Source organism: Xenia sp. Carnegie-2017, unplaced genomic scaffold, assembly GCF_021976095.1.
Source record: "Xenia sp. Carnegie-2017 unplaced genomic scaffold, XeniaSp_v1 HiC_scaffold_14, whole genome shotgun sequence".
Lineage (NCBI taxonomy): Eukaryota > Metazoa > Cnidaria > Anthozoa > Malacalcyonacea > Xeniidae > Xenia > Xenia sp. Carnegie-2017.
The window spans coordinates 8,884,721-8,899,074 of record NW_025813447.1 but is presented as its reverse complement, the minus strand read 5'-3'; the positions used below and the strand labels follow the sequence as shown (position 1 = coordinate 8,899,074).

The following is a 14,354-nucleotide window of genomic DNA, read 5'->3' as shown; positions in this document are numbered from 1 at the left end:
GCTCAAATGGAACGGGAAAAAATAATGAAAAATCACTATTATTTTCGAGCAGTTTGAATTTTTGAGTGGATGAAACACTCAACCATCTCCAGCCTCTCCTTACAATAAGTATCAATATTTCTTACCTTTGTCTTTTATGACCTCTTTTGGAAACCCACTTTAACTCTAACACATTGATCCAGGGTTGTCTGAGTTCACTGATCTTGTGTATATTGTGATGTCACTCGTCTGTAATATTGCACGTCGCATATTCTCGCTGAGTTGTTTCGCCATTTGGATCATGACCCCATCTGAATAACATGTATTATATTAAAATGAAAATCTATCTCGAAAGCATTCTGAAACTTCGAAGGTTTCCTCATGTTAAATTGGCATTGATGTATAAAACCGTCATTGTTAAGTGAGATCCATAGGGGATAAATGTCTACAACGTACAGAAATATCAAATGTGAAATCATTTCTGTGACAAAAAAAACATCATCCATACGTTGCGCAAAGCCGCAAACAACATATAATATATGTTTGCGGTGATGAAGCTAATAGTTTTGTGATACCCTACTTTACAATATTGTTGGTAAAACAGGGTAAAACCGTGAAATTGATAAATGAATAAATGAAAATATAATTTATTCAAACGAGCAGTTAATGGTAGGTATTAATTTACATTTGATTACTTTGTATTCATTCCACACGTAGTTACGAGTGGCAGCAAAAGCTCAAAACACGAAACTTGACAGCTGGTAGAATGTCAAAAAAGGATAATATCAAATTACGTATCATGTCATATTGACCGCAAGGGAAAGTTCTGATACACCGTTTTAGGTTTGTTTAACAGACCCAAACATGACAGGCTTCGCAAATTCAAACAATAACAAAAAACTTACATCGAGAATTGACCTAATTCACTTCAAATTCCCTCCAAAGAGTGCATACAGAGTACTTGGAAGGCAATGAAAATTAGCGTTTATGGAATGTTTGAGAAAAAACAGACGCAACAGAGTACAAAATCGGTTGGAAGGAACAATAGGAATTTCGCAGAGAATCCATGTTTAAGATTTGCCGAGTGCTGAAAATGGATAGCAAGAACCGTTTATGTGGATGGCATCTACCACCTATTGAAATTACAAAGGAAATGGACAAATATTCAAAATCGAAATGGTCACAGCACGATAAAATGGCCAATAAAATACCACATAAGTCAAAGAATGTGGATGCAGCAGCTGAACAATTCAAGCATTTTTCAAATCCTGCAAGATATATTAAGGAATATCGAAAAACGCACGCGATAGGTAAAGGAACTATGGAATACGTTGATGACAAAACGAAGTCTGAGACAAACGAGAGTGCAAACAAACATGATCCAAATATTTCTAAATATGTTGACATTAGGTAAGAATTTGTTCTTCTGCTGACAAATAAGAAACGTCTTTCAATAAATTTACGGAAACAGAAATCTCGATAATTATGCTTGGCTTGAGTTGGCTTTCTCTCTTTCTATGTATGTACATGTAAGAGTTTTTAACTTGAAAGTATGACCTTTTGGATTTCTATATTGCACAGAAAAATGTTAAAGTTATGGTGTAGTTTAGCAGGAAGGAGAGCGAGTGGCTGTCATTGATGGTCGGTGTTTTCAGAATTTCCACAAACTTCCAACTTAATTTGTCTTCTGTTCATACAATTACCTCGAAATGCATTCCTCTGCCACAAAGATAGCTAAGGAAGACGACAGAATCGTTAATTCCACCAAAGCGAATTTTCAAATTTCTTTCATGAATCAGAATGATATCAATCTGATGTTGTAATTGTTTGCACAAAAATCCTCTTTATCATTCTCGGTTTTTAGACTACCCGAGAAGAAAATTTGTCTGACTGGACTGCCGAGATTGCGTCCACCTCAGAAACATGCAAATTATTTCATGCATCCCATGTATGGAACGAACGAGCATGCGTACTTGTCAAACGTACCTCGCTTACCACCATTGGCGTTGCGAGGTGCCGCAAAAAAGGTCGAAAGACGCGATGCCAACGTAAACAAGGAACCGCTGCGAAAAAAGAAAAGAAATCGACTGCCATATTTCAAACCACCTAAAGTTGAGCTTTGAAACACATTTATATATTCGCTGGGTTTTTTATTTTCCTCTCACATCATGGGAATGAAAAATGATCTACGTCAAAGTAGATGGTGTCGTTTTGGAGCGTGTGGAAACCAGTGCAAACACGAAGACTTCTCGCTTTGCTACTTTTCTACTTGCGCATCTTTATTTATATTCTTCATAAAGTAAATGGTTTGAACCTGGGGTTTGAAATTGGTAAAAGAGAAATTCGAATGTTACTCAAACGATTTAAAAACCTTTCAACTTACAAGATTAGTGCTCTTTCCAACTTTTTAGATTAAATGGCCTCGTATGGAAGACCGCATGCCGTTTACGGACGAGATTATAAAATATATTTACTCATTAAAAATTAGGATTATAGAATTATCATCACCTTGTTAAATACGGCATCTCTTCTTCGTTTTTCCACCTCTATTTGTTGCGCGTTTCAACCTAAATACACAAACATTCACAGTACAAAGCAAATGGCAATTAAAAAAACATAGCAAAACATCAGACAATCTTCAAAGTGTTCAACACTACCAAAATCTTCAGTCACATATAACAACGATACTCGAGCTCCTTTTCAGCGACAGTATGAACCGGCTTGGCTTTTAAATATTCCAACGCAGCTATACACACACAAGAACAATGGTGGAGTGGAATAAATTGGAGTAACAGGAACGATTGTTGAAAGCCATGACAAATGTAATTGTAATAACAATAACGATCTTTTGAGTAAGTTAAGTTAAATGAATTTGGGTAAAAGAACGATCGACATTAAGTTTAATCCATACTAAAAATTTATTTTATAACTGTCACGATCTAACTCAAAATTCTCATTAAACCGTGCAAGGCTTTGACAAACTAGATCCCTAGACCAAACAAGCAAAACACGTGACCAAAAATGGTTAGGATAAGCGCATGATACAAAAATTTCATTGAGAGCAAGAGTGAACAATTGTTTGTTTTATTATTCAATTAAAAAAACTATCTAGCTAAATATATATATATATATATCGAGTATTTATTTATGATGTTACAAAAAAATAAAATATAATGAATCTGTGTTAAATATCTCATTGCATTTGAACAAATGAGAGTTAAATATTTGTTTTGGGAAAATGGAGCGGGTGAAGTCGAAGTCAAACTACAATCCATGAATCCCAAAAATTATCCCAACAATCACTCTTCTAGGGCCGGCCCGGTGATATTAAGACCAAGAGAAGCCATTTGGTGGATGTTCGTTGGATGTTAAATATTTTAAACCTTCCTATTTTTCAGGATTTTGCTTTTATCACGTCGACAGTTGAAGTGACATCGTTGAGATGTCACCGCAACTATAACTTTCGTTAAATATATCGAACGATGATAACAGCAGCAAAATTATTTTTCTCCAAAAAGCGAACACGCCCAGTCATGTATAATGGCGAAGAATACGGATAAACCAAACGTTAAACCTCCTCGATCACATGTCTCTCACATGATACGACAGGAATGCCACGGGATCCATATAAAAGATCTTATAAGACATGCTTTGCTTTAATACATGTTGACAACTTCATCAACCTTCTTCTCGCCATATTTTCCTTTCAAATCTTTTAAAAACTCTTGTTTTAAAACGTTCATACAACTAAAACATTAAAAATGAATTTCCAATAAGTCGGTAATGTAGATCATACACATATTTGGCTTAGTGTTAAAAAAAGGTTCTTTCAATTTCATCAGATTTGCCGTCAGTCTCGGACTTTGATGAAATTGATTGTACTATGAAAAAGCTGCATTTGTCTTCATTCTATTTGCACCAAACCCCTTAAATATACCTGCTGAATTTTGGGATTTCAAATCGTGCAATTTCATTCCGCTGTTGATACGAAAATAGCAACTCAAAACAATGAAAATGAAGCAAAATGTTGGCACAACTTCGTGTACAAACGGCAAATGGTATTCTTTAAGATAGCAATTTTATCGTGTACATAAAATCCAACTGTAAAATCTTTAGTCAATAGGAATACTGCTTCTTTCAAGCGCTGCTTTATGGGATGAAAAAAAAACAAGAGCCACAGAAGGACAATATAGAATTGCCAGTCAATTGTCAGTAGCAGCAAAAGGTTAGCCTGTAGAGCTACCGTTGATAGCATAGAATTGCTAGCTACAGCAACTGGTCAGCCTACAGAACTACAAAAAACAACCTATGACCGCAGGTAACAGCGACAGTTTTGCCAAAAGAACTACAGGTAGTAACATAGGATGGCAGTAAACAGCAATAGATTAGCGTATTGAACTGCAGCTAACAACACGGTACAGCAGGCAACAATTAGATATTTGCGCATAGAACTACAGTAAACAAAACCAAAATACGTGGTGCAGAAGAAATGTTAACAAAGAAATCAAACCTTCGGTATTGTTTAATGTTGCGATGTCTCGCAATGTCAAACGACGGACCATGAGGAAGATGAACAATGAAGGCATTAGGAAGAACAAAAAACTCATAGCTAAAATTCAAACGGAAATATCATTTAGTCTTCAATATGTGGTCATGCTTACAGATCTCCGAGATTAATTTTCGTACCCTTGAACAGCTAACTCCATGATATGCGAGACTTTGTTCCAACCGAAACCAATAAATCGTGAATCATATTTCTCAACATCTTTCTTCACAACAATGTACGGTTCGAAATCTTCTTCCCAAAGAGCCTAAAAGATTTTATTAACTGACACTTTTAGCAAAACTGGCGGTCACTACTTTTAAGAACTGTCTGCGTATACAAAATAACTTATCACAGATGTCAGCATTGGGGTCTGATTGACTAAGACATTCTACACAGATAAAGAATGACAGATTCATTTAACTAACCTATTTAGTCATTTTCTAAAGAAAAGGACTCGTTCAAAAGGTTGAAAACCATTTCCTTTATTAATTCAATAAGCATGTCGACATCAACATGCAACGCCGACGTCATAAACAATATTCACTTCTCTCTATATGACTGATGACAATATCATGACTGTCAGTCACTGGAAGTGTAGATAATAGAAGAGCATAAGAATCCACACCTTGTATGGTTTGATCGCTGTCCGCCATTTCCCGTAATTCGTGGGCGCATGCCCTTTAGGCCACACATGGTATCTGAATGTATACAACAAACCCTCGTCCATCTTCGAGAGGAGTTCTGCCTTTGTCTTTGGCACAGACATTTTGTAACGAAGGGTCTCGAACGCTGGGACAACCAATGCCTTTGAAAGAAAATGCAGTCAATAAGAAATAAAGAACAATAAGTAAAAATGATGAAAAATTAATTCTTTAAAAAAACTTATGCAAAAAATATAAGCAAAATAAACGTCAAAAATAGGCAAATTAGAACGCATTTGAATATCCAATAAAAGATTAACCTTCGCAAGTAACCCTTTGATGAAAGGAGTTTGGTATCCAACTACTTAAGGTAGTTGAAAAAAGTTTAGCATCCAGTCAAACACGACAATCGAGTTAACCTTTTGTGGAAAGCAGTTGGATATGCAATAAAAAAACAACTTGAGATTAAGTATTTGTTTAAAGAAGTCGAGTGTCCCCTCAAAGTGAAATGGACCCCTTGATGAAAGAAGTTAATATCCAGTACGAGAAAGCGTTCTGGATAAACTCTTTGTTGAAAGAAGTTGAGTATCCCATGAAAGACAGCACTAGAGACCAAACCTTTGCTGACAGAAGTTGAGTATCCAGTCAAAGATAATACCAGATATCAACGCTATTTTGAAACATTTTACTCTTTTGAAACATTTTACATAGGTCACAGGAGACAAATTCCGCTCGTCATAAGTTGAACAAGCTGATCAATAAATGATTCAAATAATTATTTCTTAACAAACGGTAGCTAAATTACGTCATGAATTACGTTATTACTCTTCATATCAATACCTTTTTATTCATGTCAGTTTGTCGGATCATTTTTCTAGAAAATGACGTAATAATTGTACATCAAAAAGGGTCGCTGGCAATCCTTCCTCGGGGAGTCAAAGGACAAAAAGATTTTAGCCATGTTGGTTGAGATTTGGATTCTAAGCAAGGAAAACCCTTTGCTATATTCAACCAACATGGCGGCCGTGACGTAGCCATGCAACCCACCTATAGTTACAAACAATAGTGCAATAATTGCATAAAAAGTATGCAAACGAAAGTGCTACTTAAATAATTAGTTTTTTTTTACCTGAGATAATCGTAGAGACTTGTGACAGGAAGAAAATCAATATCACAGAGGAACACGTATGGCGTTTTTACTTGAGATAGTGCCACGTTGCGTAAAGCATTTACGGGATAAAACGTCTAAAAACAGAATGGTATGTCGGATTAAACTTTTGGAACCTGAATTTACACTAGCTCAAAAATCAAAAATATTCATTCCAAACAACTATTTTGAAATGATTCTTGCTAGTGAACCAGTGAAAATGGTTTTTAACGTCTGTAATGTAATTGAAACATTGTCAAATCAAATTAACAATTCAAGAAAAAAGCCCAGCAAGATTGAATATCACTTAAATTTGAAAATACAACTTTGAAACAGAATCGGCAACAACATAAAAAAGTTACACATAATCGACTGCCACACAAACGGGGGGGGGCGCAAGGAAATTCTCTAAACTCACCCCTTCTTTGAAAACTAAGTGGTAAGCAACATTCTTTCTAGAGTTCAAAACATATGAAAACTGAGCGTAGTCCAGGAACTGTCTTGCTTCCGCATCAGAGAGATACAAAGCGAAACTTATAGGACCTAGCAGAACCAACAGAATTGATGAGACGAGGGTTTCAAGTGACGCTACAAAGATACAACACAGGCCAACAAAACTGTTCGACGAGATATACATCAACAAAACAATACCTGACCATTGCTTGAATATTGCTTCGATCATTTGAAGTCGATCCATCGACAACTGAGCAACTAACGTGACGTCATATTCATCATGTTTAGTGAACTCGTAATCAAGATAGTACAAGTGAGTCCTACGGGTCAGCAGTCTCTCACGACGCACAATGTAGCATGGGTCGTCTTCATCTAGAGTCTGAAGAAGAAAAAATTGTTGGCTGCAAACTTTACTGGTACAAATAACCCTCTCAATCAATTCCCTTATATCGTTGTAGTTTTCTCAAATCCCAATTACAAACTTTTGTCATTTGCGAAACACAAAACAACAAATTTTGGAGAAAATTTTGAAAAGCAAAAACAGCGAATATAAGACATCAACAACTCACTTTAAGAATAGATGATCTCGCTTTGTCGGCTTTTAAACAGCTGAACAATCTTCCTCTATAAAAACAATGATGATATAAAAAACACTCTTTTTCAATATTTCAATAAAAGCACACTATCGCCGAGAAACTTCACTTTAATGTGCATAGACACACGCATTACAAATAACTAATGAAAACCTGTTAAGATACAGCTGAAGATGTAAAATGCCTGTCTACAGGTCGTCATCTTGTTTACAATATGGAACAATTAATTGTGCCACTTCCATTACTTTTATAAATCTGAGTTCGGCTGTTTTTGACACAATCATAAATTAGGGATTCAAAGATACCACAAACTTTCAAACAACAGCTTTTTGACTTGTAGTTTAGGTGTCAATCTTCAATTGATTTTCTACATTTGCAATTAAGCTTTTACAATAGGTTTTTTATATGAGCAAACCGTCTATAGGTTTTATGGCAAATAAGAACAATATGCTTTCTTGTCTTATTCAGTATTGAGACAAATTATTGAGTTACACACAAAATTTCAAATATCTCCACTGTCTAAAAACTACAATCTGATGGCCAGCGGTATCCAGGTTTCGTGCAACCAATCTCTGGATTCAATTTTAGATACATATGTCTAGTAATTCCTAACCTTAATAAATCTCCGTCGTATTCAAGAAACGTCAAATAATGATTTCTTAAAAATTCTGCATGAGAATTGTTTACTTTGAGTTTCTTTGGTGAATTCCAATGAATCACCTGAATGAAGAGGACTTAATATTGTACAAAATAAAAATAATAACTTTCAACCTTAAAATACTTGATACTGTTACTATATAATGAAGAGAATCGATGATATTATGAAAAGATAATGAAAGAAAATAACCAGACGAACCTTCAGATTTGATACTTCGGCGTAGCAATTGTCGATCAACTAAAAATAACAGAAACAGAAAGTGAGTCAATACTGGTACGATTTCGAGGATGCTAGCCAACTATTTACGCCAAAAGTCAAATAAAATAAATATGATTCATTTTTAATTTTTTAATTCATGTACGCGAGTACAGATAACAACAGAGGATAAATTCCTCTCAAACTGGCGTCGATGGAAACTTTATTGATAGCTCCCTACCGTACGTCTCATATTATCACTAAGTTGGATATTCCAAGCACAAGGAAGCTTTTGAACGAGATGAGGATGGCGCTTTATCACAGCATTGAAAATGTCCTGAAATGAAAGCAACATAAATTTCTTCAATCAAAAAAAGCAAGCTTTCAAACATATATTCCACTGGCTTACACAAGACCCTTTTGATATTTTAGTCGAAGAAACATAAGAGCTCGCTTGCTCTTCCTTCGTCGATGGCAAAAAGATTATTGCAAAAAAAATTTAATTTAAAGTTCTGAAGAATGAAAAAAACCTATTTGTAACACTGAAGATCTAGGAAATAGCCAAAAACAATGGATTTAGCTAGTAACATTTAAGGCACATATTTTTCCTAGGTTGATTTCTAGAATTCAATTCTCTATGGTTCATAGCAGCACATCATAAATTTCTCTATAGGCAACAACAATGTATACCATACATTTCTCTATGATCGTTAAGAGCAAATCACATACTTCTCGATGCATGTCTCATACATTTTTCTATTATTCATAAAAATATATCATCTATGTATTTTTCTTTTATTGATAACAGCACAACATACATTTCTTCATGATCGATTACGATAAGCATGCACCTCTCTATGAATGACTACAGTTTGTAATAAACTTCCATTTGGTCGATTACTGGGTTACAAAGTACACTTTTCGATGGCTGATCAAAGCTTGGATACTGGGATAGCATATGCATATACGTTTTATCTACAAGGTTAACTACGGTAAATACTTTGCGCGAGACTGCAATTTATTACCATATAACCGTAATAATTATTCTACACAAAGAGCATTAGATAATAGTTACTAACCTGATCTGCAAGTGACGTTGCTAAAAATGTGGTCAGCTCTCGTTCGGCAGTCAATCTCCAAATCGACTTCCAGTTCAATTTTCGTAACTTGAAAAGATCCAACAACATAACACCCGTGTTAAAGCCACGGCCCTAAAGAATTATCGCAAATAAATACATGGTTGCTCTTTATAACGTTGCTCATCGTTGCTTTTAAAATTTCGTCTACTGGAGGTCAAAAAAAAAACCAGATGTCCACTTCTATAAATTTCCCTCTCAGAAACCTCACACTTTATAAAACTGTAACTGACAATACTTTGGCAATGGACATATTCTTATACGATAAAAATTATATCCTAAATATATATGTGTATGTATAACAACATTATGCCCACATATATATTTTGAGACGCCCACACTATCTCACCAAAGCTGGCCATGGCTTATGGTTTTTCCAAAGCTTTCCCAGATACCAATCGCTCTGATTTTCGACAAGACCAACGCACTAAACAGCAAAGCAACAGCTCAATTTGCAATGAGCAGCATTAGCAAACAACTATATCCGTTACATAGAACAATTATTTTTAAAAAACATTTTTTTACTTTACGAAAATACAGACCGTTTCGTTGGCCACATAAGTCTGAATTCTTATTTGAAGAAAAAAACTTACGTCTAATCGACATTGATTGGTTATCGTTCATACCTGTTCGCCAGTTTGTCTTGAAAACAGTTCCCAGAGCTCGGCTATGTTGCTGGCAAAGATAATGTCTGTGTCCAAAACGATAACCTAAGGCAAATGCAGTACGCATATCGAGAGACTGAATCAGATTTTGTCAGGATGAGCGATGTTTCAATTACCTTTTCTATCGCCTCAGACAAAAGATGTGGCAAAGTCAATTTCAGAAGACCGTAGACACCGGAATAATGTCGGTTTGGAATCCAAGAAACTTCTTTCTGTATGATCAAACAGACGTATTAAAAAGCATGAGGATAGAGCGTGATTTCAATGTTGAATAAATCACGTGACCTACCATCATAGCTTCAGCTGAGTAAAATGAAATGTTGACTATACAAATACAATAAAAACGTCTTGATATTGTGTGCATGATGACAATGTAGTGCAAGAACGCTTTCAATGAATATCAATGAAAGTTTATCACAGTGAATATTGATAAAGTCCACCTGACTGATAACGTAAAAGGAAAGAGAGAGGGGGACATGATGTAACATATGGCAGAGAGACGACGATCATTCAGAAATCACATCACTTAAATATGCTTGCCGACAGAACGATAACGACAGGGCTGCAAAAACAGGGGAGATTTGGGGGAAGTTAAAATTAAGTCCTCACCCCACTCCCAAGACTTGGGATCCAAGTCACGCTCATCGTGACGATAGATTAAATTAGGTGCATAGCAATGACACGCTAATCAAATAATGAATAAAACAGGGCATCATGACATACCGAGGGGATCATGACATACCGAGGGGAATCATGACATACCGAGGGGGATCATGACATACCGAGGGGAATCATGACATACCGAGGGGGATCATGACATACCGAGTGGTATATTCCAGGATTCGAAAAGCGTAGTAAGAATAGTTATCGCCGTCGCGTCAGAAATAAAATGGAAGTGAAGAGGATTTCGGCGGTAGAACAAAATAGATTTTATGAGGATAACAACTTGACGACTTGTGGAGAAGCCAGAACAAACGACGGCAACATGGAGAGTCTACAACAATCGGAGGATAGAAGAAAGTTAATGAGATTCACTCGTGGGGTAAGGATGGATATATACGTATACATTGTTATTCTTAATAGAGAGCTTTAGCAAGAGTACGACTACGACAACGAGTATGAAGTTTGACCGAATTTTTTACCAAACATCGTACTCAGATTGATGACGGCTACGTGTTGTTGTTGTCGCAATAATGTTTTCGCGCCAAAATGACGTAGTTCGTACTCGTAGTTTTTGCTAAAGCTCTCTATTGTCGTCATGATGACGGCAGGCTTGGAAAAACATGTGCATGTTTTAGTATAGTATAATTGAAGATAAATTAGATAATTCTAAATAAAAGTTCTGTAGAAAACCGACTTCTAGCTAAATGAATATTAATTGCATCCGAGCTAGGATAAATTGGTAACGATAAAAACAAGGTAATAATAAAAACAAAATTCGCAGAAGGAAATTTACATTTGAAAATAGGGAATTCCATACCGGTCGTGCGTGTATTGTTTACATTACAAGACGCATTTGTTGGTCAAAATGAAAAAAAAATCATTGGACGATGATTGGCACTTATTTCGAGATTGGAATGAATCTAAAATATCATGATTGTAAAGAAATTTACCTGAACCTCGATAAATATACCCCATGGTGGGGCGCACATTAAGGCATGTGTCAGGTGTTACAACTCACAACTTCGAAAACTACGAATACAAAAGTTCTCCAGAGAGTGATAGAGTAAAAAAATGGGCCTAATTAAAAAAGCGTACTCTTCTATCAAACACAGATACTGCGTGAAAACGTAGTTTCCAGAATGTAGAACGCCCCCCGAACCTTTTTTGATGTGCGCTCTTGCCATCTGATAGGTAAGAAATACACATTATTCCCCTACATGGCAAGGGTGCAAGGGACATTTTATTTCCAATCCCAACAAGCTTCAATTCTGTCTCAACCAACCTCACAATCCCCAGTCAATTCTGTCATGTTAAGATTGATTTCAGATGACATCAGCTCGCGTTGTCTTAATGTTTTCTGTAATTTGTGGACTTCTTTCTCCAAGTTTTCCATCCCTTGTTGTGCAGATAGCAATCTCGATTCAAGTTCAGGGATTTTTTCCTCGTATCTTTTCTCTGCGGCTCTTGGCCCTACATGATAGCAAGTAAGTGTGTGATGATCAAATTCATTCAATGAAATGAGCATGTTTGTAAGGGAAGACATATTCACACAAGCTGTAGAGGGGGTGCCACACCTCCACCTCATGTGCACCCCATAGATCAAATGGTTTTCGAGTGAACTTTTTCAAAAAAATTTCCCAGTATTGAGAAAATTGATGAAAAGGCAGGAAGAATGGGTGGGGAGGGGTGGGTGGGGAATGAGGAAGAATTGGAAGAATTGAGTCTGCAAAATGGAGAAATTGAGTTTGTGTTAGCTCCGTCATAAGAGAACTGAAATCAATGATATGGAGAAGGTGACTTAGTGAGGAAAATTGCTTTTGGATTGATCAAGTTATTTCCACCTCCCCTCCTCCTTCCTACTCCTCCCTCCCCTCCCATATACAAGTTAGAACCCACATACGACTAAATGATAACAGAATAGTGTATTTCAATCATATCATAAAAATTATAGCTCAGCTTAGCAAATGAGTACACGTAATAATAAACAGAACACAGAGAAGAAACAACCAATCACTTGGTTGATCACGTACTTAGTAAACACTATCATTAAAATTTACTACACATGGTCTCGTTACTCAGCAGATGATACATGCTCCAAAATCATAGTCCTCAACATGTGACAATTAATCAAAGTAAACCAAATAAAGTCACACAACAATAAAGTTGCTAAGATATTTTAACTCGTAAAACTCCCAAAATAATAAGAACACAGTACTGTACAAATAGACTCTTCCTTGGTCACACATGTCTCACATCTGACTTGTTCCCCTAACTCTCTCTAAACTACCACTCTACCCTCTTGACATCATTCACTAATATTCCATGCATGCTATCAACAAACAATCAGTGATGTTCTTATCAGCTTCCCACAGAAGTACCAATATATTTCTTCTGCATGTCCTGTCATTATCATGGCTAATCATATGCTATAAGCTGGGCTATAATTTTTATAATCAGATTACATTTTCCAACTGGAAAATCTAATTGCCTACATAGTGTAATTCAATCATAAGTATTAAAACCTAGCATAGTGCTTTAAAGTATTAACAGAGCCATCCAGTACAAAGGTAAGATGGCTCTTTTAAAAGCACTCCTTGGGGCATTATAACATTTCTAATTAAAGTTCGCTTTCCGCCTGCTCACTATTCTGAATAACCACCTGTATTTAAATTTAAATTTGTTCGTTCTTGATGAATACGCTCAACTACACGGTGGTCTAGTTCACGCCATATTTCATAAAAGATCACTTGTCACTCTTCTTATCTTCACCCTAAAAACTTAACGATAAGCTTCGGTCACACCGCATAGTTTCAATTGCCAAGAAATTGTAAACGTTACGCCAATGAACACTTTACAACTCGAAACAAAAACAGTTAATTTTCAATGAATACAAAGCACCGACCGAACATACCGAAAATGCTATCGTTAAAAACATTAATTTTTAGCGCCAATTGCCCGGAGACAAAAACTATGGTTGAACAATTTCAATTTTACTGTTACATAAACTGATAAACATACCTTCTTGATCTAAAGGGCAATTTGTGTTGTTTATCCATTGATAGAAGAATATACACCATGAAAATAAGATAACTGCAACCATGAGCAATCGATACCTTAAATGCTTTCTCATCGTCAAAAGAAGAGCACAGCTGCTTTGGTTAATGACGATGATATTGTCACAGAAGTAGTGTCAAATATATAAATACAATAAAATTTGACACCAAAGTTCGTATGAAAAAGTATGTTGATTACATTCAATGTCTTGATCGCCACGAAGTAAGCTCTAATTCAATCGAGAATTCTTTATGCTCAAGCGGCACATAGCCAACTTTAAGAGCTATCATCCTCCGGCAAAAGGATAGCTTATAAAAACATGAGACCGGCTCACAGACAGTCTTTTACGATAAAATCTCTACTTCTACTCTTCTACCACTGCCACTATTTGAATAGTTTTCCGAACTTCCTGTAATAGAACTGCCCTACTTCCGTTTCCCGTACTTAACATGACGACAGTGATTATGAGATAAATTCCTGTACGATGAATAACAATCACTGGAATAGCATTTTTAAAGTGTTCAATAATAGTAGAATAACAAAAAGAGCTTTGTAAAAATTGAAACACTTTCTTTCAAATAGATAAAAGTCACGTCTTTCAGTTCAAATATTGCGTCAACTTTG

General features: G+C 35.9%; 2 protein-coding genes across 4 annotated transcripts; one reads left to right on the top strand and one right to left on the bottom strand.

Annotated features, from left to right (window-relative positions):
- The first annotated feature begins 786 nt into the window (after window positions 1-786).
- LOC124435723 lies at window positions 787-2,579 on the top strand. Its single transcript, XM_046985697.1, has 2 exons — window positions 787-1,389; window positions 1,844-2,579. The coding sequence occupies exons 1-2, from the start codon at window positions 1,046-1,048 to the stop codon at window positions 2,100-2,102; spliced, it is 603 nt and encodes a 200-aa protein (XP_046841653.1). The 5' UTR covers window positions 787-1,045; the 3' UTR covers window positions 2,103-2,579.
- Window positions 2,580-3,212: 633 nt separating this feature from the next.
- Window positions 3,213-14,201, bottom strand: LOC124435720 (LARGE xylosyl- and glucuronyltransferase 2-like). 3 transcript variants are annotated; one of them, XM_046985693.1, is made up of 20 exons: window positions 13,695-14,201; window positions 11,959-12,146; window positions 10,836-11,007; window positions 10,303-10,337; window positions 10,130-10,225; window positions 9,975-10,058; window positions 9,698-9,775; window positions 9,292-9,423; window positions 8,454-8,549; window positions 8,216-8,254; window positions 7,973-8,079; window positions 7,336-7,390; window positions 6,965-7,145; window positions 6,732-6,856; window positions 6,296-6,411; window positions 6,007-6,040; window positions 5,151-5,330; window positions 4,666-4,790; window positions 4,490-4,588; window positions 3,213-3,726 (listed from the first exon to the last, which is right to left on the bottom strand). In XM_046985693.1, the coding sequence occupies exons 1-20, from the start codon at window positions 13,804-13,806 to the stop codon at window positions 3,636-3,638; spliced, it is 2,145 nt and encodes a 714-aa protein (XP_046841649.1). In that variant the 5' UTR covers window positions 13,807-14,201; the 3' UTR covers window positions 3,213-3,635. The 3 variants fall into 3 exon arrangements, 2 of the variants coding, with proteins under 2 accessions (XP_046841649.1, XP_046841650.1); XM_046985694.1 differs by lacking the exon at window positions 9,698-9,775; XR_006945128.1 differs by lacking the exons at window positions 3,213-3,726; window positions 6,007-6,040.
- Between the last annotated feature and the right edge of the window lie 153 nt (window positions 14,202-14,354).

What these genes read in the sequence shown, in the direction of transcription:
- LOC124435720 (XM_046985693.1), bottom strand. Translation starts at nt 13,806, where the DNA reads ATGAGAAAGCATTTAAGGTATCGATTGCTCATGGTTGCAGTTATCTTA. An exon ending in AATATTCAAGCAATGGTCAG is followed by an intron (nt 6,857 to 6,964) that starts GTATTGTTTTGT and finishes TGGTTCTGCTAG; the next exon opens with GTCCTATAAGTTTCGCTTTG. An exon ending in AACATTAAACAATACCGAAG is followed by an intron (nt 3,727 to 4,489) that starts GTTTGATTTCTT and finishes TTAATGTTTTAG; the next exon opens with TTGTATGAACGTTTTAAAAC.
- LOC124435723 (XM_046985697.1), top strand. Translation starts at nt 1,046, where the DNA reads ATGTTTAAGATTTGCCGAGTGCTGAAAATGGATAGCAAGAACCGTTTA. An exon ending in TCTAAATATGTTGACATTAG is followed by an intron (nt 1,390 to 1,843) that starts GTAAGAATTTGT and finishes CTCGGTTTTTAG; the next exon opens with ACTACCCGAGAAGAAAATTT.